This window comes from Octopus sinensis, linkage group LG28 (assembly GCF_006345805.1).
Source record: "Octopus sinensis linkage group LG28, ASM634580v1, whole genome shotgun sequence".
NCBI classification, from domain to species: Eukaryota; Metazoa; Mollusca; class Cephalopoda; order Octopoda; family Octopodidae; genus Octopus; species Octopus sinensis.
The window spans coordinates 19,649,353-19,671,852 of NC_043024.1; the positions used below are offsets into that span (position 1 = coordinate 19,649,353).

General features: G+C 38.3%; 1 protein-coding gene across 1 annotated transcript in view; it reads left to right on the top strand.

Annotated features, from left to right (window-relative positions):
* LOC115225742 (roundabout homolog 2-like) overlaps positions 1-22,500 on the top strand; it is a 571,297-nt gene that overhangs the window by 349,922 nt on the left and 198,875 nt on the right. The window contains exon 5 of the mRNA XM_036514525.1: positions 8,275-8,428. Within this exon, the coding sequence (XP_036370418.1) occupies positions 8,275-8,428 (154 nt within the window). The remainder of the gene's footprint in view (positions 1-8,274; positions 8,429-22,500) is intronic.

Sequence of the window (22,500 nt, forward strand, 5' to 3'; positions counted from 1 at the left end):
TGATCTGGCATAGTTTCTACAGCTTGATGCCCTTCCTAACGCCAACGACTCTGAAAGTGTAATGGGTGCTTTTTACATGCCACCGACATCGGGGCCAGTCAGGTGGTACTGGCAATGACCTTGCTCGAATCTTTTTATACATGCCACCAGCACAGGTGCCAGTAAGGCAATGCTGGTAATGATCACGGTCGAATGGTACCTTTTATGTGCCACTGGCACAGAAGCCAGTTAGCCGCTCTGGCAACGATCATGCTCAGATGGTGCTCTTGGCACCCTACTAGCATGGGCATCACTCATCATCATCATCATCATCATCGTTTAACGTCCGTTCTCCATGCTAGCATGGGTTGGACGGTTCGACCGGGGTCTGGGAAGCCAGGAGGCTGCACCAGGCTCCAGTCTTATCTGGCAATGTTTCTACAGCTGGATGCCCTTCCTAACGCCAACCACTCCGTGAGTGTAGTGGGTGATTTTTACGTGCCACCTGCACTGGTGCCAGGCGAGGCTGGCATCGGCCACGATTTGGATGGTGCATTTTATGTGCCACCGGCACGGAAGACAGTCGGGGCGGCGCTGGCATCGGCCACGAGTCGGATAGTGCTTTTTAAAACTCTTCAAGGCATTGTTCCAGCTTGGCCACAGTCCAATAACTGAAATTAGTAGAAGATAAAGGTAAGCAATTTTAGATTTTCCATTCTCACTGGTATTGTTATGAATAATCCTTTAACAAGAAATTCCTGGGAAAATGCATTATAAAGCAGAAAATATTGAAAAACGAAAAAATAGGAAAGGAATGCAATTTGTTTAAAATGTTTGGGTGTATCAGTTAGTTCTTGCCATCCCCGCCCACCACCACTAAAAACTGCAACAGCAGAAGTAATTAAAATCTAATGCTAGCTGGAAAAAAAGAAATCCCTAGAAAATGGAATTTCTACATAATAATTTACTTATTTTTGTATACATGTGCATATATACATACATATATATATCTACACATACATGTATATATATATAAATACATATGCCCATACACAAATATATCTGTTCACACGCACATTCTCAAATATGTGTGTGTGTGCAAAGAGCAGATGAATAAACATATATATATAAAATAATATATATATTATTCAGAACAGATTAATATGATATATTAATATATTACATTATTAATATATATATACAATAACAAACATATGAACGCACACAACATATATATATATAATATTTATAGAATATTAATATATCATATATCATTAGTTTAATACAATATACATTATATATAAGTAATAACAAATGAATGAACCCACACACATCTGTGTCACTCTCTCTCCTCTCTATATATATATATACATATATATATATATATATTATTCATTCAATTTTTATGAGCATCTATAGCCTAATAGTAAACACACCACACACACACACATGCACATGTGCACACACATATGTATATATACACAAGCAACGAACAAAGGAATAGAGATGTCTTCAACACAGTAATTATATATATATATACATACATACACACATACACACACACACACATACATATATACATACATACATGCATGCATACATACATACATACATACATACACACACATATATACATACATACACACACACACATACATACACACATACATACATACATACATACATACACACACACACACACATACATACATGCATGCATACATACATAAATACATACATACATATATATATAAATACACACACACATACATACAAATGACAAAGGGATGATTAGCATATATGTATGTGTGTGCATAAATATATATATATATATATATATAGAAAGAGAGAGAGAGAGAGACATATATATATTTTCATACACACACATCCACATAAACAAATACAATGTGAATAGATTAAAGCAGAATTATTATTTCTTCCTCTACAGCATTCTATATTTCCATCATTGGATTTGGTTTATCTCGCAGATACATATTTCTTACTGCAGTGACATTTATGAAGAGCACGTTCTATTATCGGAATGATATATAAACATCGCAAAAATATTGATAAACAATCTGTTTTTCCTTATTTATTTTTTTGAGTATATAGTGTACCGTCTTTTTTTATTATTTATATTCTGTTTTATTGTGTTTGGTATTCTTTTTAATTCTCTTCAATTCGGTTGAATAAATTTTCACTGCATTAAACTATATCATATTTGCAAAAATATTTTGTTTAAATATGGAGTTCTGCTACGGAACTTTTGCCTGAGAGGAAATTCAAGTTTGTGTTCTCATAAATCACTGTTCGAAACGTAAAGATTAGAGGCCAGCAGATGAAAAGAGACATTGAGATGAAACAAATGAGGTCAGAATAGCCATTTGTAATTTATCTACGAAACATTATTCTGTCGAAGTTTTCATTGGAAGAAAATAACAGCAGGTTTTTATCTTTAGACGACTAAGTTATTAGAACTGACTTACAGACCAAGAGAGGCAGGTGGGAAACAGGAATGGCTGTGTGGTTAAGGAAAATTGGATCCAAGTTCAGTCCTACAGTATTGCAGATTGGTGAAAGGGTCTTCTTAGTTTTGTTGAGTTTTCATTAAAAATATCTGTGGTTTTGGAGGTCTTTTGGTGGTGGTGGTGGGGCTATCTTCAGACAAAGAAGCGTTGACTGATTTACAGAGAAAATGAGGGGCAGAAATTACTGTGTCGTGAAGAAGTTTGACTCACAATAATTGTGTCATCATCATCGTCATCATCATCATTGTCATCATCATTATCATTATTGACCGTAGCCAGCACCGCATTGACTGGCCTCCATGCTGGTGGCACGTAACAAACACCGTCCGATCGTGGCCGTTGCCAGCCTCTCCTGGCCTCCATGCCGGTGGCACATAAAAAGCACCATTTGAGCGTGGCCGTTGCCAGTACTGCCTGACTGGCCCTCGTGCTGGGGGCATGTAAAAGCACTCACTACACTCTCGGAGTGGTTGGCGTCTGGTTTGCCAGTCCTCAGTCAAATCGTCTAACCCATGTTAGCACGGAAAGCGGACGTTAAACGACGACGACGATGATGATGATGATGATAATGATGATGATGATTTCTGTTGAAATAAACATCCTTGCTTTTGTTTCAATTAATTTTCAAGAAAATGAAGAATTTAATAAAAGGATTTTGTTATAATTAGGCTCATCCCTTGAACATAACTTAACATGAAATTTTGATGGTAGGTTCTAGTTTAAGGCACTTTAAAGTAGGAAGTGTGTATTACAGAGTGACAAATGATCTCGGTAGCATTGGCATCAGAAGGGTTACAGTAATCTAAATCAAAACCTTTTACCAAAATTGCATATTTGTTCCAAAACACCTGCTGAAGAATGACAGAATATTTCTCTCTAAATTAATTATTCTTAAAGATTAATTGAAACAAAAGTAATGTTTTTCAAAAGAAACATGGTATCAAAAGGATGAAGCGTTTTGATACGAATGCACCTGAGACTATCCCTGGCTCTGCTCTGTGATGCAAACTTTCTGTTCTAATGGAATTTGAATTAAAATCATCCATCAAAATTTCAAGCTGATTTATGCTCCAATCACCAAATAATTAATAATGACAAATTTATTTTACTAAATTCTTTATTATTTTTCAAAATTAATCAAAAGAAATGTAGTGTATGAGAAATATTGTAATGAAAGGATTAACCTTTTTTTTTGGTACCAAATCACTTTAGACAATCCCTAACTCTATCGTAAAACTTTCTATTTTAAATGGATCTGGAATCCCAAATTTCCACCAAAACTCCATGCGAATTTATGTTCTAAAACACCACATTAGCGATAACAAAGTTATTCTTCATAATTTTTATAATTAGTTGCAACAAAGCCAGAATATTTCTATACAAATATGGTAACAAATGTGTTAAAGTGATCTATATTTAAAAACTTATACATCAAAATTTCATTTTAATTTATGCTTCAAGCACCAGATTAGTTAATACTAACAAAGTTATTTTACTAAATTCCTCATTATTTCTAAAATTATTTTAAACAAAGCCAGAATATTTCTATACAAATATGGTAACAAAAGTGTTAAAGTGATCTATATTTAAAAACTGATATATCAAAATTTCATTTTAATTTATGCTTCAAGTACCAGATTAGTTAATACTAACAAAGTTATTTTACTAAATTCCTCATTATTTCTAAAATTATTTGAAACAAATCCAGTGAATTTCAATAGAAATATGGTAACGGAACAGTTGATGGGATCTGAATTAAAACCTTCTATCCAAATTACATGTCAATTTATGTTTCAAACACTACATTATTTCAAACAAAGTTATTTTCCTTAATCTTTCATGTTTTTTCAAATTAAATGTAACAAAACCAGTTCATTTCAGGTTAATTTACATTTGAAACTCCAGATTAATTAATTAATAACAAAGTTATTTCATTAAATTCTTTATTGTTTCTAAAATTAATTGTAGCAATGGCAGTGTATCTCAATAGTAGTATGGTAACAAAAGGGTTAAAGTGATCTCAATGAAAACCATCTATCCAAACTTCATGTGAATTTATGTATGAAACACCAAAACACCAGATTAAGTATTGATCATAAAGTTCTCTTGTGTCTGGGGAGAGTCAGTTTCTTTTTGTGCCTTATAATGTAACATACTCACTGGTTAAAATTTCCACTTATTTTTTTTTCCTAAAATTTTCGTTGCATCTTCCAGCCTTTTCAATAGTCTTGACTCTATCCGATAATAAAGTTATTTTTCTAAATTCTTTATTATTTCTAAAATTATTTGAAACAAAGGCAGTATAGGCGCAGGAGTGGCTGTGTGGTAAGTAGCTTGTTTACCAACCACATGGTTCCGGGTTCAGTCCCACTGCATGGCACCTTGGGCAAGTGTCTTCTACTATAGCCTCGGGCCGACCAAAGCCTTGTGAGTGGATTTGGCAGGCAGAAAAAGAAGCCCATCGTATATATATATATGTATGTATATATATATATATATATTATATATATATATATATATATATATATATATGTGTGTGTGTGTGTGTGTGTATATGTTTGTGTGTCTGTGTTTGTGCCCCCAACATCGCTTGACAACTGATGGTGGTGTGTTTATATCCCCGTAACTTAGCGGTTCGGCAAAAGAGACCAATAGAATAAGTACTAGGCTTACAAAGAATAAGTACTGGGGTCGATGTGCTCGACTAAAGGCGGTGCTCCAGCATGGCCGCAGTCAAATGACTGAAACAAATAAAAGAATAAAAGAATAAAAGAATACCAGGATTGGAGATATTTCTATGTAAAGAGTAAATATTATCAGGAATTATATAAAAAAATTCAATATTTTGTTCCATTGTGGAAGTAGAACCTGTTTATTGCTCATAAATTTTAGCAACATCTTATGTGGACCCTTCCCCCCACCCCGAGTCATATAGACCCCAGTTGAGAGCCACTGTACGATAGGCACACGCCCTGAAATTTTTGTGAAAGGAGTAACAAAATTACATCAACTGAAGTATTTTACCTATCTATCCGCCCAGTCAAAGTCAACTCTCGGTTACTCGTTGGATCAGTGTCCTCCAGTCAGTTCTATCCTGGGCCGCTTCTTTCAGATTAGCTATGTCCATTCCGGTATCACTCTTGATGGTGTCAAGCCAGCGGGTTCTTGGTCGGCCTCTTCCTCTCTTGCCACTGACCATTCCGTATATATATATATATCTATCCGCCCAGTCAAAGTCGACTCTCGGTTACTCGTTGGATCAGTGTCCTCCAGTCAGTTCTATCCTGGGCCGCTTCTTTCAGATTAGCTATGTCCATTCCGGTATCACTCTTGATGGTGTCAAGCCAGCGGGTTCTTGGTCGGCCTCTTCCTCTCTTGCCACTGACCATTCCGTATATATATATATATCTATCCGCCCAGTCAAAGTCGACTCTCGTTACTCGTTGGATCAGTGTCCTCCAGTCAGTTCTATCCTGGGCCGCTTCTTTCAGATTAGCTATGTCCATTCCGGTATCACTCTTGATGGTGTCAAGCCAGCGGGTTCTTGGTCGGCCTCTCCTCTCTTGCCACTGACCATTCCGTATATATATATATATCTATCCGCCCAGTCAAAGTCGACTCTCGGTTACTCGTGGATCAGTGTCCTCCAGTCAGTTCTATCCTGGGCCGCTTCTTTCAGTTTAGCTATGTCCATTCCGGTATCACTCTTGATGGTGTCAAGCCAGGGGTTCTTGGTCGGCCTCTTCCTCTCTTGCCACTGACCATTCCGTATATATATATATATCTATCCGCCCAGTCAAAGTCGACTCTCGGTTACTCGTTGGATCAGTGTCCTCCGGTCAGTTCTATCCTGGGCCGCTTCTTTCAGTTTAGCTATGTCCATTCCGTATCACTCTTGATGGTGTCAAGCCAGCGGGTTCTTGGTCGGCTCTTCCTCTCTTGCCACTGACCATTCCGTATATATATATATATATCTATCCGCCCAGTCAAAGTCGACTCTCGGTTACTCTTGGATCAGTGTCCTCCAGTCAGTTCTATCCTGGGCCGCTTCTTTCAGATTAGCTATGTCCATTCCGGTATCACTCTTGATGGTGTCAAGCCAGGGGTTCTTGGTCGGCCTCTTCCTCTCTTGCCACTGACCATTCCGTATATATATATATATCTATCCGCCCAGTCAAAGTCGACTCTCGGTTACTCGTTGGATCAGTGTCCTCCAGTCAGTTCTATCCTGGGCCGCTTCTTTCAGTTTAGCTATGTCCATTCCGGTATCACTCTTGATGGTGTCAAGCCAGCGGGTCTTGGTCGGCCTCTTCCTCTCTTGCCACTGACCATTCCGTATATATATATATATCTATCCGCCCAGTCAAAGTCGACTCTCGGTTACTCGTTGGATCAGTGTCCTCCGGTCAGTTCTATCCTGGGCCGCTCTTTCAGATTAGCTATGTCCATTCGGTATCACTCTTGATGGTGTCAAGCCAGTGGGTTCTTGGTCGGCCTCTTCCTCTCTTGCCACTGACCATTCCGTATATATATATATATCTATCCGCCCAGTCAAAGTCGACTCTCGGTTACTCGTTGGATCAGTGTCCTCCAGTCAGTTCTATCCTGGGCCGCTTCTTTCAGTTTAGCTATGTCCATTCCGGTATCACTCTTGATGGTGTCAAGCCAGCGGGTTCTTGGTCGGCCTCTTCCTCTCTTGCCACTGACCATTCCGAGCATGATGTCCTTCTCCAGGGATTTTCTCCGCATAATATGACCGAAATATGCCAATCTATGCTTGGTGATCCCAACTTCTAGCGACAGTTTTGGCTTGATCTGGTTAAGAACTTCTCCATTGGTGAGCCTCGCTGTCCATGGAATCCAAAGTATTTTATTGATAATTATTTCATTAGGTGTGGGAGTGGCTGTGTGGTAAGTAGCTTGCTTACAAACCACATGGTTCCGGGTTCAGTCCCACTGCGTGGAACCTTGGGTAAGTGTCTTCTACTATAGCCTCGGGCCGACCAAAGCCTTGTGAGTGGATTATGTGTAGACGGAAACTGAAAGAAGCCCGTCGTATATATATGTATCTATATATATATATGTGTGTATGTGCGTGTTTGTCTGTGTTTGATCCCCCAACATCGCATGACAACCGATGCTGGTGTGTTTACGTCCCCGTCACTTAGCGGTTCGGCAAAAAAGAGACCGATAAAATAAGTACTAGGCTTACAAAGAATTATTCCTGGTGTTGATTTGATCGACTAAAGGCGGTGCTCCAGCATGGCCACAGTCACATGACTGAAACAAGTAAAAGAGTAAAAGAGTATTAGATCCGAAATGGTGAAAGGCAAAACTGACTTCCATGGAATTCAAACTCAGAATGTAAAGTTGGAAGAAATGCTCCTAAGCATCTTGTCTGGCATGCAACCAATTCTACCCAGCACACCATCGTAGAATTTACCAATATGAAAAGAAACTAATTAGTTTTACTAATGTTCAAAGTTTTGGCGATAAAGAATAATCATTAGAGTTCTGAAAAGAAATCTATGGAACTAGATTTATGGTTCCATGTTATTCTCAGAGTTCTCAATCTCTCTAAAATGTAGACATCTGTGAATATTGATCGATTTAGACTATTAGAAAATAATTAATTTCGATCGTGTTCAAAGGTTTGATGACAAAATTATATATGTTTGTGATTTATTAACAGTACTAATGAATGTCTCATTAAGGAAATCAATGTACTGTAATGCTTTATGAGTTTGATTGCGTTTAATTATTTCAGGTCCACCACAAATACTTGAAGCGCCATCAAGCCAAAATGTTATCCAGAAAATGTCTATGAAACTTGTGTGTAGAGTGGAAGGACATCCAATTCCAGTGGTCAGCTGGTACCATAATGATATGAAGTTGTCTGCAACTTCTAGAATATTTCTAAGGTAAGTCTTTAGGTAATATTGATCAGTTTTAACTGAAACTACCAGGGCTTTTGCTTGCACCTCCTAAAAGGGTCTGCAGGGATGATATGGAGTTTGCATGTGGGAGTGCATATGTCTATATTATACTTATATTTGTATATGCATGTATACATACATACATATATATGTGTTTATATATATATAAAATGGATTTACAACTTCAATACCCATACATATCTTGCATCTATTTTCTTTCCTCCACCTCACTCTCTATTTTGCATCACATCTAAACTAACTATGACTTAATTTTTCCTCTCACACCGTCTCCGAAGAAGGGATATTATTAATTAATATCCTAGAAACAGCTGTAAGACCTTCTATCTATAAATGCTCTAATATCTACACAGCTTTTTTTTTTATCTTATTACGCAAAAAATTCTTATATATATATATATGTGACCACGTGTGTAAAGTTGGCGATTTTTTTTCCTCTGTCTTCCCTTCTCTGGATCTTTCCTTCTCCTATGTTTCTGACGAAGAGCTCCACTCGAAACGTTAAACCCTACTTCTTTTCTTCTTTCCTGAGCGTCCAATAATACTATATTTGTTCCACGTCCTCGCATTGTTGTGTTTTTTTGTGCTTTCTTGTTTGGATTAACTTTATATATATATATATACACACACACACTCACACACACAAGTAAGCACATAAATGCAAAACAAAGAAGGAAAAAATAGTACTCGATTACCAAAGGTAGAGAAATATGCTTGTATTAAAGCTGCGAAATTTTCCCAAGACTGTTACTCAGAGTTTCACATTCCCTTTCATCTGACAGATGCAATGAATATTCATCACAACTGTCCAACAAACAGGAATGTGAAACAATAAGTTACAGTTTTTGGAAAATTTTATGACTTCAATAAAAGTATATATCATCATCATCATCATCATCATCGTTTAACGTCCACTTTCCATGCTAGCATGGGTTGGACGGTTCAACCGGGGTCTGGGAAGCCAGGAGGCTGCACCAGGCTCCTGTCTGATTTGGCAGAGTTTCTACAGCTGGATGCCCTTCCTAACGCCAACCACTCCATGAGTGTAGTAGGTGATTTTTACGTGCCACTGGCACAGGTGACAGGGGAGACTGGTGACGGCCATGATTGGTTGGTGCTTTTTACGTGCCACCAGCACGGAAGCCAGTCAAGGCAGTGCTGGCACCAGCCATATTTATATATATGTATATACATATATATGTGTATATATCCTCATCCAAGATGAAGACAATCAGCATTGTTCCATATGGCGGATTTGATAATTGCTGAGATTTTTCTCACTATGAAACCCATGGTAGCCTTGTCAAGCTACAATTAAAGAACATTTATCCACCCTGGCAGAGTTGATCACTCATTCTGTTTGATATTAGTGTATTTTTCCTTTCATCTCTTTCTGTTGAAGAGCATATGCTCTTTCCAGTCTTCCTGAATATCAAATTAATACACCAGCTTGTTGATCCCTCACCTGCCTTCATCTTTTGCTTTCTTACCGTGGTCTTTTCCGTAGGCTTTTCTTTCCACGGATAAACCTTATCTGTTTCCCCCTTTACACTTTACATCATGACATTTCTCTGATACACAATCCCTATTGATCGTTTTTTTCTTTTTCTTTTTTCTTTCCCTTTTATTCTTTTTCTTTTTTTCTTTCCCTTTTTATTCTTTCCCTTTTACGATCCCTTTTGATCGAAAACCTACCCCACATTTTTGTTTGTTTTTATTTTTGTTTTTGTTTTTTTTTTTCCCCAAAAGAAAAGCTCTACTTTGTAATCTGTCCCGTCTGTGTGCAGCCCTGTGTGGCTAATAAAGAAACATGTAAATTTGAACTATAGATACGGAGGTATATGTCTTAGTGACTAGGGCATTCATCTTACAACTGTAAGGTTATGTATATATGTATATATGTCACAAAGAGACACACAGACACATGCATTTGTTGCTAAACTGTGCATAAGTGTGTAGTTTGTCATGACATACATGTAATCACCGAAAAGCCTTTAGAAATTTTAGACCCTGATACTTTAAAGATGGCGAATATATATGGCTTCTAATCTTTACAATGATAATTAGATTTTACCAGTGTGTGTGTGTGAGAGCATATGTATATGTATGTATGTGTGTATATATATATATATATATGTGTGTGTGTGTATACATGGGTATATATGTATATATGCCATATTAGTATGGCGATAACTATTAATTTCCAGTAACACTGCCGTAATCTCCTTTAGAGAGACTTAGTAATTTTAATATTTCTATTATATATATGCACATTTGTATATGTATGTATGTATGTACAATCTCTTGCTAAAATCTATTTATCACTCTGAAAATAGAAGCTGTATATATTCACAATTTCTGGTATTCGAGTACTATTTTTTCCTACTTTGTTTTGAATTTATGTGCTTCTTTGTGTGTGTGAGTGTGTACATATATATATATATATGTATATGGAGGCGCAATGGCCCAGTGGTTAGGGTAGCGGACTCGCGGTTATAGGATCGCAGTTTCGATTCCCAGACCGGGCGTTGTGAGTGTTTATTTAGCGAAAACACCTAAAGCTCCACGAGGCTCCGGCAGGGATGGTGGTGGTGATCCCTACTGTACTCTTTCTTCTGTTGGCCTGCTTGCTTAGCCAGCGGGGTGGTGTCACTTGAAGGTTAAAACAATGCAAAGCGCATTGTGACCAGCGATGTGCAGCAACATCTGATAGCCTGGTTGGTCACATGAACACGTGATGTATATGTATATATATATATAGGCACAGGAGTGGCTGTGTGGTAAGTAGCTCGCTTACCAACCACAATGGTTCTGGGTTCAGTCCCACTGCGTGGCTCTTGGGCAAGTGTCTTCTACTATAGCTTTGGGCTGACCAAAGCCTTGTGAGTGGATTTGGTAGATGGAAACTGAAAGAAGCCTGTCGTATATATATATGTGTGTGTGTCTGAGATATGGAACATTGGTGATTGTCTTCCCACAACATCGCTTGACAACTGATGCTGGTGTGTTTATATCCCCATCACTTAGCTGTTCAGCACAGCAAGAGAGACTGATAGAATAAGTGCTACGCTTACAAAGAGTAAAATCTATTTATCACTCTGAAAATAGAAGCTGTATATATTCACAATTTTTGGTGTTCGAGTACTATTTTTTCCTACTTTGTTTTGAATTCATGTGCTTACTTGTGTGTGTGAGTATGTATATATATATGTATATGGAGGTGCAATGGCCCAGTGGTTAGAGTAGCGGACTCGCGGTCATAGGATCTTTGCTCGACTAAAGGCAGTGCTCCAGCATGGCCACAGTCAAATGACTGAAACAAATAAAAGAACATTAGAATAAAAGAATACCAGGATTGGAGATATTTCTATGTATGGCAGGCTGAACTACACAATATCTCCTCTCTAATTAATTTGAGATGAATTGTGACAATTTATGAGCAAATATGCTTTTAAATTTATTAAAATTGAATTAATCATTGAGATTTGATTGGTTTGTGAACGAAGGTTAGAAAACGTTTTGCACATTCATCAACTCAATTGTTATGTGCAGTCTGCATGATGGATTCATCGATTCACAAGCAAAGTCAAGTGATATTTTTGTATCTTTAGGATCACATGCGTTAAATACATCAAAAAGAAGGATAGCTGCTGTTAACAAAGTTCTAGTGGTGATGGATTGATGAATAACTGGATGATTTCGCCGTCGATTTTTACATTATAAATCTGTATTTCATTTTTAAAATAAAGCAAGTATACTAACCCAGTAAGTGTATGGAAATACTTCACTAAAATTCGGTGGCAGTGTATGTAAAAGTTCACCGATTCCAACCCTTTGCTCAAAATTGTAAAACATTTATCAGATATACTCCTAGAACCATTAATTTCAACATAGGCACAGGAGTGGCTATGTGGTAAGTAGCTTGCTTACCAGCCATATGGTTCCGGGTTCAGTCCCACTGCATGGCACTTTGGGCAAGTGTCTTCTACTATAGCCTCGGGCCAAACAAAGACTTGTGAGTGGATTTGGTAGACAAAAACTGAAAGAAGCCCATTGTCTGTATATATGTATATATATATATGTATGTGTGTGTATATGTTTGTGTGTCTGTGTTTGTTTCCCAACATCGCTTGATAACCGATGCTGGTGTGTTTACGTCCTTGTAACTTAGCAGTTCAGCTAAAGAGACCGATAGAATAAGTCCTGGGGTCGATTTTGCTCGTCTAAAGGCGGTGCTCCAGCATGGCCGCAGTCAAATTACTGAAACAAGTAAAAGAATATGTTTTCCCTAATGAATCAGTTGCATTTTAAATTCCAGATATATTTGGAGAGTGTGGTGGAAAAACATCTTTCTCAGTGTCTGCATGTGGGCATATGTATAAAAATTTATTCTAAAAGAATGGAATACACTTTTAGTATGAGATATTGTGTGTGTGTGTGTGTGTGTGTGTGTGTGTGCGTGTGTGTGTGTGGTGTGTGTGTGTGTGTGTGTGTGTGTGTTGGTGTTGGTGTGTGTGTGTACATTTATTCATATCATTATTTTATTTGAGAAGGGAACCTTAGCTCAATAAACTAGTGCTTTAAAAGTACTCATATCATTGACAGAGCAGATACTGGAGCTGTTGCATTTACATAGATGAGACAATGGCCTTTGTGTTCATACTGGAAAGTTTTCATCTGTTTACACTCGTGATAGCATCAGTGAAGATTTTTCTGTTCACCTTAATGCTATTTCTATTAAAAATATGATCTACAAGGAGATACCTATTTATAAAATCAATAAAAATCCTGACAACATTGGAACACACATTTAAACTCCAAAAAGGATTATACCATATACTATTTTGCTGCCTCTTTCCAGTTGCTCCAGTTCACTCAGCTGTAGAAATCAGTTGTGATGTCACTGGGGCCAAATTCTATCAGCCTCTGCCTTTCTCTTTAAAATATTGATGGCATGGAGAGGGGAGGCTGGTATGCATGGGCAACTGCTGGTCTTCCATAAACAATCTTGCCCAGACTTGTACTTGGAGGGTAACTTGCTAGGTGCAATCCCATGGTTATTCATGAATAGAGAGGGTCTTTACCTGAACATTAATATTGTTCTTTGTGTAATGTATTCTGATAATGTCTTTTAATGCATCATTGTAATAATGAGCAGCATAATTTAAGGATTCCTCATTAGGGGACAAGCTTGGTGAACCTTAAATAGGTGTGTGTTTTAAGTTCTTTTTAGGATATGGTTGGAATTTATATTAATGTTCTATTTTCTTGTTTGATTTACTATAAGAGTAGTATTCATCAATTCCTATGTTGAAAGTTATATTGATGAAATGAAATTATACTTAGATTCATACTTGCTGTGATTTTTAAATCTCTTTGAATGTGTTGACAAACTCTTTCTTAACAACATCTATTGTGGTCATGATTACATTTATTGAAAGGAATAGCCCATTATCATCATCATCATCATCATGAGAGAGAATCTATAGAGCATAATCTCTTTCATATTAAGTTTATAATACACAGTCCCATCGATTCACATACCTCAGCCTCATCTTACAACCCCATGCTTATATCAAACAATTCTCAATTGTTACAGCTAACCCCAAAGAAATTATGGTAAATTTGTAAAGAACTCCTAGCATGAATGTTAACAATAACACCCAAATCACAAACCAGAACATAACTAATACCAAATTCTAAAGCTTTTTAAAGAACTGATTTAGGTATAGCAGGATAGAATTCTGCTATATCAAAACACATAAATTTATGAACGTGCTTATTATCTTCGCCAATAAACAACTTGATAACCAATAAACTATTATTCCACAACAGAAGAAAAATGGTGTGTTTGATGCTAGAAATGATAGTCTAAACTATTCTTACCTGTTTTTAGCGTTCCCTGGATTTACATTTGGTATTGGCAAAGAAATTATTTTATATAATCTTTAAAAGTAGTGTATCATTTCTATAACACCTAAGCTCTTGTTCTATCATCAGAATTCTTGACTGGAAGCTATTTCTTTGAATTGAAATTAATACCTTCGAAAGTCCTAGAATTGGGTTTCTTATAGGTATCTATTGGGAATATTTCTACAACATGTACAGGTAACAGTTTCATATCTGTAGAAAAATGGGGATAGGTAAGAAACTTCTTAAATTCTGTTCCTTGACTGAAAGATAATATTACCTGACTGTGAAATGTTATCTTATACTCTGACAATATTACAGTTTGGCTTGCAAGATTCATAATGTAACCTGCTGTATTGAAACATATTTTGGTGTATCTTGGGAGGATCATTGCACCAATAATAATATATACACACACTGAGTGTATTTCATTTCTTTAATTTTTATTTATCATCTACTTAACCAATTAAATAATCATTTGTTTGATTAAATGTTCAAAAATCAATCAGGTTTACCTGTGTCCTCTCAGAATTTGGCCATGTTACCTGACAATCTAAGAAAGTTAACATTACTTTCTTTAAATGTTACCTGACTATATGAGAATGGTAACTTGCTTATTTGAGAATATAATCTGAGTTTCTGAAAATCATACCAAGCTGAAAATGTTTCTTCAATACTCTCTTTTACTCTTTTACTTGTGTCAGTCATTTGACTGTGGCCATGCTGGAGCACCGCCTTTAGTCGAGCAAATCGACCCCCGGACTTATTCTTTGTAAGCCTAGTACTTATTCTATCGGTCTCTTTTGCTGAACCACTAAGTTACGGGGATATAAACACACCAGCATCGGTTGTCAAACGATATTGGGGGGACAAACACAGACACACAAACATGTACATATACACACATCTTTCAGTTTCTGTCTACCAAATCCACTCACAAGGCTTTGGCCAGATCAAGGCTATAGTAGAAGACACTTGCCCAAGGTGCCATGCAGTGGGACTGAACCCGGAACCATGTGGTTGGTAAACAAGCTATTTACCACACAGCCACTCGTACGCCTACAATATCTAAGAATGTTAGCTGCCCTTCAGAGCAAAATGTTACCTGAGTATCAAACAATGTTACTCATCTACCTTGGATATTTGTGTGTAAAAGCCAAGATTTTTAGACCATTTTTTTTTAAAGGTTAAATTTAATGGAATCAATTTTTATATTGATATAACTTCTGGGATGCTGAAGTTCATGCTAGAATCCAAAATTTTATATCAGTAACAAAAGCACAAATGATGTCTAAATGAATAATAAAAAGAAAAGGTATACTATGGCACCATTAAAGCACACACCTTACTTAGTAACATCCTCCTCCTCCTCCTCATCATCATCATCATTGTTTAACGTCCGCTTTCCATGCTAGCATGGGTTGGACGGTTCAACTGGGGTCTGGGAAGCCAGAAGGCTGCACCAGGCTCCAGTCTGATCTGGCAGTGTTTCTACAGCTGGATGCCCTTCCTAACACCAACCACTCCGTGAGTGTAGTGAGTGCTTTTTACGTGCCACCCGCACAGGTGCCAGACAAGGCTGGCAACGGCCACAATCGGATGGTGCTTTTTACGTGCCACCGGCACAGGTGCCAGACGGCACTGGCAACAGCCACGATCGGATGGTGCTTTTTACGTGCTACCGGCACAGAGGCCAGTCAGGGCAGCGCTGGCTACGGCCACGTTCGGATGGTTCTCTTACGTGCCACCGGCACTGGTAACCCAACTACAACTTCCATTGATGTTGATCGATTTCGATTTTTGATAACAATAATCATAAATAAAGTTAAATAACTCTAATAGGTATTTACTCATGCCCTTTTATTTGTATCCACCTCACTCAACTGCCTAAGCTTAATGAAATCAATTTACACTTCACAATAAATGAACATTACTACTAATTTACCATAATGATACATATAAGGCTCATACCTATTTCTTTACTACCCACAAGGGACTAAACACAAAAGGGACAAACAAGGACAGACAAACGGATTAAGTCGATTATATCGACCCCAGTACCTAACTGGTACTTAATTTATCAACCCCAAAAGTATGAAAGGCAAAGTCGACCTCGGCGGAATTTGAACTCAGAACGTAACAGCAGACGAAATACCTATTTCTTTACTACCCACCAGGGGCTAAACACAGAGAGGACAAACAAGGACAGACTAACGGATTAAGTCGATTATATTGACCCCAGTGCGTAACTGGTACCTAATTTATCGACCCTGAAAGAGTGAAAGGCAAAGTTGACCTCGGCGAAATTTGAACTCACAATGTAGCAGCAGACGAAATACCGCTAAGCATTTCTCAATGTTGAGATGATTTAATTTTAGAATGGCATTGTAGGATAGGTGTGAGAGACCGGATCTAGCTGGTTTGAACATAAAACAAATAGAACCCAGGCCAACATGGACAACAGATGTTAAATGAATGATGATGAGATATTTGGGTCTGATTGGGCTTGATTAATCCTTTAGCATTGTGATTACTCTGTAAAAATATAATGGTTATTTTTTCACACGGGTATGAATTAATCAAGCATTAACGCATAGCTTCAAGATTTCAATGATGTGATTATTATCCCAATCTCCACTAGTCAGGTGTATGCCCCATGTTAAGAATTACTGGTCAACATGTTTGCTGTCCATGGTCAGGAGTTGACCCTCATCCATTTCTTTTGCTTCATGCCATCTCACAAAATATCTATTTCTTTACTACCCACAAGGGACTAAACATAGAGGGGTCAAACAAGGACAGACATAGGTATTAAGTCGATTACATCGACCCCAGTGCATAACTGGTACTTATTTAATCGACCCCGAAAGGATGAAAGGCAAAGTCGCCCTTGGCGGAATTTGAACTCATAATGTAATGGCAGACGAAATACTGCTAAGCATTTCGCCCGGCGTGCTAACATTTCTGCCAGCTCGCCGCCTTAGCCATCTCACAAAATATCATCATCCAATGCATTCAAAATTCCATGTTTTTTTAACGATTCGACAATAGTATCCACTTAGATTTCTTCCCATGGATCAACAATCCATTCACAGATCAGAGGCAGGGATCGAACCCATATACTGCTTAAAAGCTTCATCCTGGGTCATATAGACTCATAGAATCAGTTTCCCAAATTTGCTGACCTTTATACTCTCCATTCCCTTCTGGACGAGACACCAGTCCATCGCAGCATTACTCATTTTTACCGGCTGAGTGGACTGGAGCAACATGAAATGAAGTGCTTTGCTCAAGAGCACAATGCATTGCCCCGTCCAGGAATTGAAACCACAAATTTACAATCATAAGTCAAACACACTAACCACAAAGCCACATGCCTCCACTCACATACTGCTTCCTTCCATGTATGTTTTTGTATCATACAACCAGTGATTCCACATGATACTCCTGTCCTTCAATGGTTTATTGATACATATATATATATATATAGAGGCGCAATGGCCCAGTGGTTAGGGCAGCAGACTCGCGGTTGTAGGATCGCGGTTTCAATTCCCAGACCGGGCGTTGTGAGTGTTTATTGAGTGAAAACACCTAAAAGCTCCACTAGGCTCCGGCAGGGGGTGGTGATCCCTGCTGTACTCTTTCACCACTCTTTCTCTCACTCTTTCTGCTGTTGGCCTGCTCGCTTAGCCAGCGGGGTGGCGTCATTCAAAGGCTAAAACAATGCGAACGCATTGTGACCAGCAATGTATAACTACATCTGATGGCCTGGTCGGTCACGAGATCACGTGATATTATATATATATAATATATATAATATATAATATGTATTTATTATATAGAAGGAGCTTCTACAGGACTAGAACTGTTTCATTCAAGAGCGAAGATTTCTCTTGAATGAAACAGTTCTAGTCCTGTAGAAGCTCCTTCTATATAATAAATTAATTTTACTCTGCTATGTATTGAGTACCTTATTTACTGTGGTTAACCCCGAATCAACCGGGACCTACATATATATATATATATATATATATATATATATATATAGGCGCAGGAGTGGTGCTGTGGGTAAGTAGCTTGTTTACCAACCACATGGTTCGGGGTACAGTCCCACTGTGTGGCACCTTGGGCAAGTGTCTTCAACCAATGCATTGTGAGTGGATTTGGTAGATGGAAACTGAAAGAAGCCTGTCGTATATATGTATATATGTATATATATATGTATGTGTGTTTGTGTGTCTGTGTTTGTTCCCCAAGCATTGCTTGACAACCGATGCTGGTGTGTTTATGTCCCCATTACTTAGCGGTTTGGCAAAAGAGACCAATAGAATAAGTACTGGGCTTACAAAAGAATAAGTCCCGGGGTCGAGTAGCTCGATTAAAGGCGGTGCTCCAGCATGGTCACAAGTAAAATAGTAAAGGAGAGTATATATACTGTTGCAAAACATTTCCAAATCTGCCAGGAATTCTATGTCAGTATTTAGGGAATGGTGATTATCAACAACATTATTCTCTACATGTGCCCTAAACTGGTCCCAGACAAACAAACACTCGTCCTCTCACAATCCATCAAGTCGTAAATTACAAACCCACTTTTATCCATTTTCTATGCATCCTTCAAAACTTCCATGCTTCCTGAGATTCGCCAACACTACACCTGATTTTCTCCCCTCCATACACACGCAAGCATGTATCTGACTCATACACTGTTCACCTCCCAGACATTTGTACATTACTGCATATGCTTTATATGCACTTTTGACAAGTTGTGGTGCACCTGAGCACTGTATACAATAATTTCATTATTACTATTATGTTACTCACCAACACTACACCTGATTTTCTCCCCTCCATACACACACAAGCATGTATCTGACTCGTACACTGTTCACTTTCCAGACATTTGTACATTACTGCATATGCTTTATATGCACTTTTGACAAGTTGTGGTGCACCTGAGCACTGAATACAATAATTTCATTATTATTATTATTATTATTATTATTATTATTATTATTATTATTATTATTATTATTATTATTATTATATTATTACATTCCTTCTCATCCATAGTTGTGTGGATCCATGTGGAAGGTAATTACTTTTGGAAACTTCTCTTGTAGTGAAGTTTTTCTCTTAAAAACAACCACCACTTTTCACTTAGACTGTTACCTATTTCTTTACTACCCACAAGGGGCTAAACACAGAGCGGACAAACAAGGACAGACATAGGTATTAAGTCGATTACATCGACCCCAGTGCATAACTGGTACTTAATTTATCGACCCCGAAAGGATGAAAGGCAAAGTTGACCTCAGCGGAATTTGAACTCACAATGTAACGCAGACGAAATACTGCTAAGCATTTCGCCGGCGTGCTAACGTTTCTGCCAGCTCCCCGCCTTTAGACTGTTACCTGGCTATTAGAGAATGTTAACAGCAATGGACTAGCATCTTATCCAGTAGGATATTAGTTCTCATATCAAAAGTGTGGTTTCTCTTGTATCCAGTTAATGTTATAGAATTAGCTCTGAACTTGGTTAAGGCTTAAGAAGCATTTACATTTGTGTTTCGAAGAATTTCTTAATTCGCTATGTTGGGTCGGATTAATTTAATCTTTTGTAATCTAAGAACTTCATTTCTGTTTTTAAGTAATTAAGACTTAAGAAGTGATTAAACTTTTCAATTATAACGAATTTAAATAATACTTTTGTTTCATTGTGTGAGTGTGTGTGTGTGGGGGTGTTTTTGTGGGGGTGTTTTTGTGTGAGCATTTTAACTAGAGAAAAAATGAAGAAATGATCTTAAATTAATTTCCTTATTACAGCTTTATATAGAGAAAATGTCATTTTGAAATTAGCATATATGTGTGTGTGTGTGTGTGTGTGTATACATACATATTTGTGTATGTCTAGATCGTAACCACTACACACGTTTTTTCTCTCCTTGTTTCTTTGTGTTCTTTTCCGTGGAAGAGCATAGGCTTGAAACGTAAAAGACTTTTTCAATTCGTGAGTGTTATACTAATACATCTGTTTGTTTTCTACACCACCATTCTTCGTCTTTTGTTTTTTTGTGAATTCCTCCCTATATATATATATATATATATATATACATATATATATATATATGTTTATATATATCACGTGATCACATGACTGACCAGACCATCAGATGTTGCTACACATTGCTGGTAACAACACGTTCGCATTGTTTTAGCCTTTGAATGACGCCACCCCACTGGCTAAGTGAGCAGGCCAATATATATATATGTTTTTTTCAAAAACATAATAATACATAATAGGCGCAGGAGTGGCTGCATGGTAAGTAGCTTGCTAACCAACCACATGGTTCCGGGTTCAGTCCCACTGCGTGGCATCTTGGGCAAGTGTCCTCTACTATAGCCCTGGGCCGACCAATGCCTTGTGAGTGGATTTGGTAGATGGAAACTGAAAGAAGCCTGTCGTATATATGTATATATATATATGTATATATATAATAATAAATATTAGGGAATAAATCCAAATTTACAGGGAAAAAATCAGATTTAGGATTAAATCCAATTTTATAGTAAAATTATTATAAATATTATTAGAGACAAAACCACTATTTTGCAAAACAATTATGTATTGATTAAGTCTTTCCTTGTTGTTTTGCAAAATAGTGGTTTTGTCTCTAATAATATTTTATATATATATATATATAATATATATATATATATGTGTGTGTGTTTGTGGTCGTGTTTGTCCCCTAGCATTGCTTGACACCGAAGCTGGTGTGTTACGGTCCCCGTCACTTAGCGGTTCGGCAAAAAGAGACGATAGAATAAGTACTGGGCTTACAAAGAATAAGTCCCGGGGTCGATTTTCTCGACTAAAGGCGGTGCTCCAGCATGGCCGCAGTCAAATGACTGAAACGAGTAGAGAGTAAAGAGAGTATATATACAAAAAATTAATAAATAAGTATACCATTACATCCTCAAAATCAAATCAAATCAAATCAAAATAGATGAACATTAATGGAATTTGTATCTTTGTGGTACCAGTGCCGGTGGCACATAAGAAAACCATCCGAACGTGGCCGTAGCCACTACCGCATCGACTGGCCTCCGTGCTGTGGGCACGTAACAAACACCATCCATCTGGCACCTGTGTGGCGGAGACACATAAAAACATCATCCGAAGACCCGGCAAGACTAGTCAGGCCATAACCCGTGGCCCCTACCTGGGACGTTGTCAGTCACCTGTGCATACCTTCCTTCCTTCTTGTGACACTTGTGAAGACCTGTTGAGGCAAGGGAAAATCAAATCAATCAAATCAAATAGAATGAACATCAATGGAATTGTATCTTTGTGGTACCAGTGCGGGTGGCACACAGAAGAAAACCATCCGAACGTGGCCGTAGCCAGTACCGCATCGACTGGCCTCCGTGCTGTGGGCACGTAACAAACACATCCGATCGTGGCCGTTCGCCAGCCTCGTCTGGCACCTGTGTCGGTGGCGGCACATAAAAAACACCATCTGAGCGTGGCCGTCTGCCAGCCTCGTCTGGCACCTGTGTCGGTGGCGGCACATAAAAAACACCATCCGAGCGTGGCCGTCTGCCAGCCTCGTCTGGCACCTGTGTCGGTGGCGGCACATAAAAAACACCATCCGAGCGTGGCCGTCTGCCAGCCTCGTCTGGCACCTGTGTCGGTGGCGGCACATAAAAAACACCATCCGAGCGTGGCCGTCTGCCAGCCTCGTCTGGCACCTGTGTCGGTGGCGGCACATAAAAAACACCATCCGAGCATGGCCGTCTGCCAGCCTCGTCTGGCACCTGTGTCGGTGGCAGCACATAAAAAGCACCATCCGACCGTGGCCGTCTGCCAGCCTCGTCTGGCACCTGTGTCGGTGGCACATAAAATCACCCACTACACTCTCGGAGTGGTTGGCGTTAGGAAGGGCATCCAGCTGTAGAAACACTGCCAGATCTGATAGGCCTGGTGCAGCCTTCGGGCTCGCCAGACCCCAGTTGAACCGTCTAACCCATGCTAGCATGGAAAGCAGACGTTAAACGATGATGATGATGATGATGATGATGATGATGATGATATATATATATATATAGGCATGGCTGTGTGATAAGAC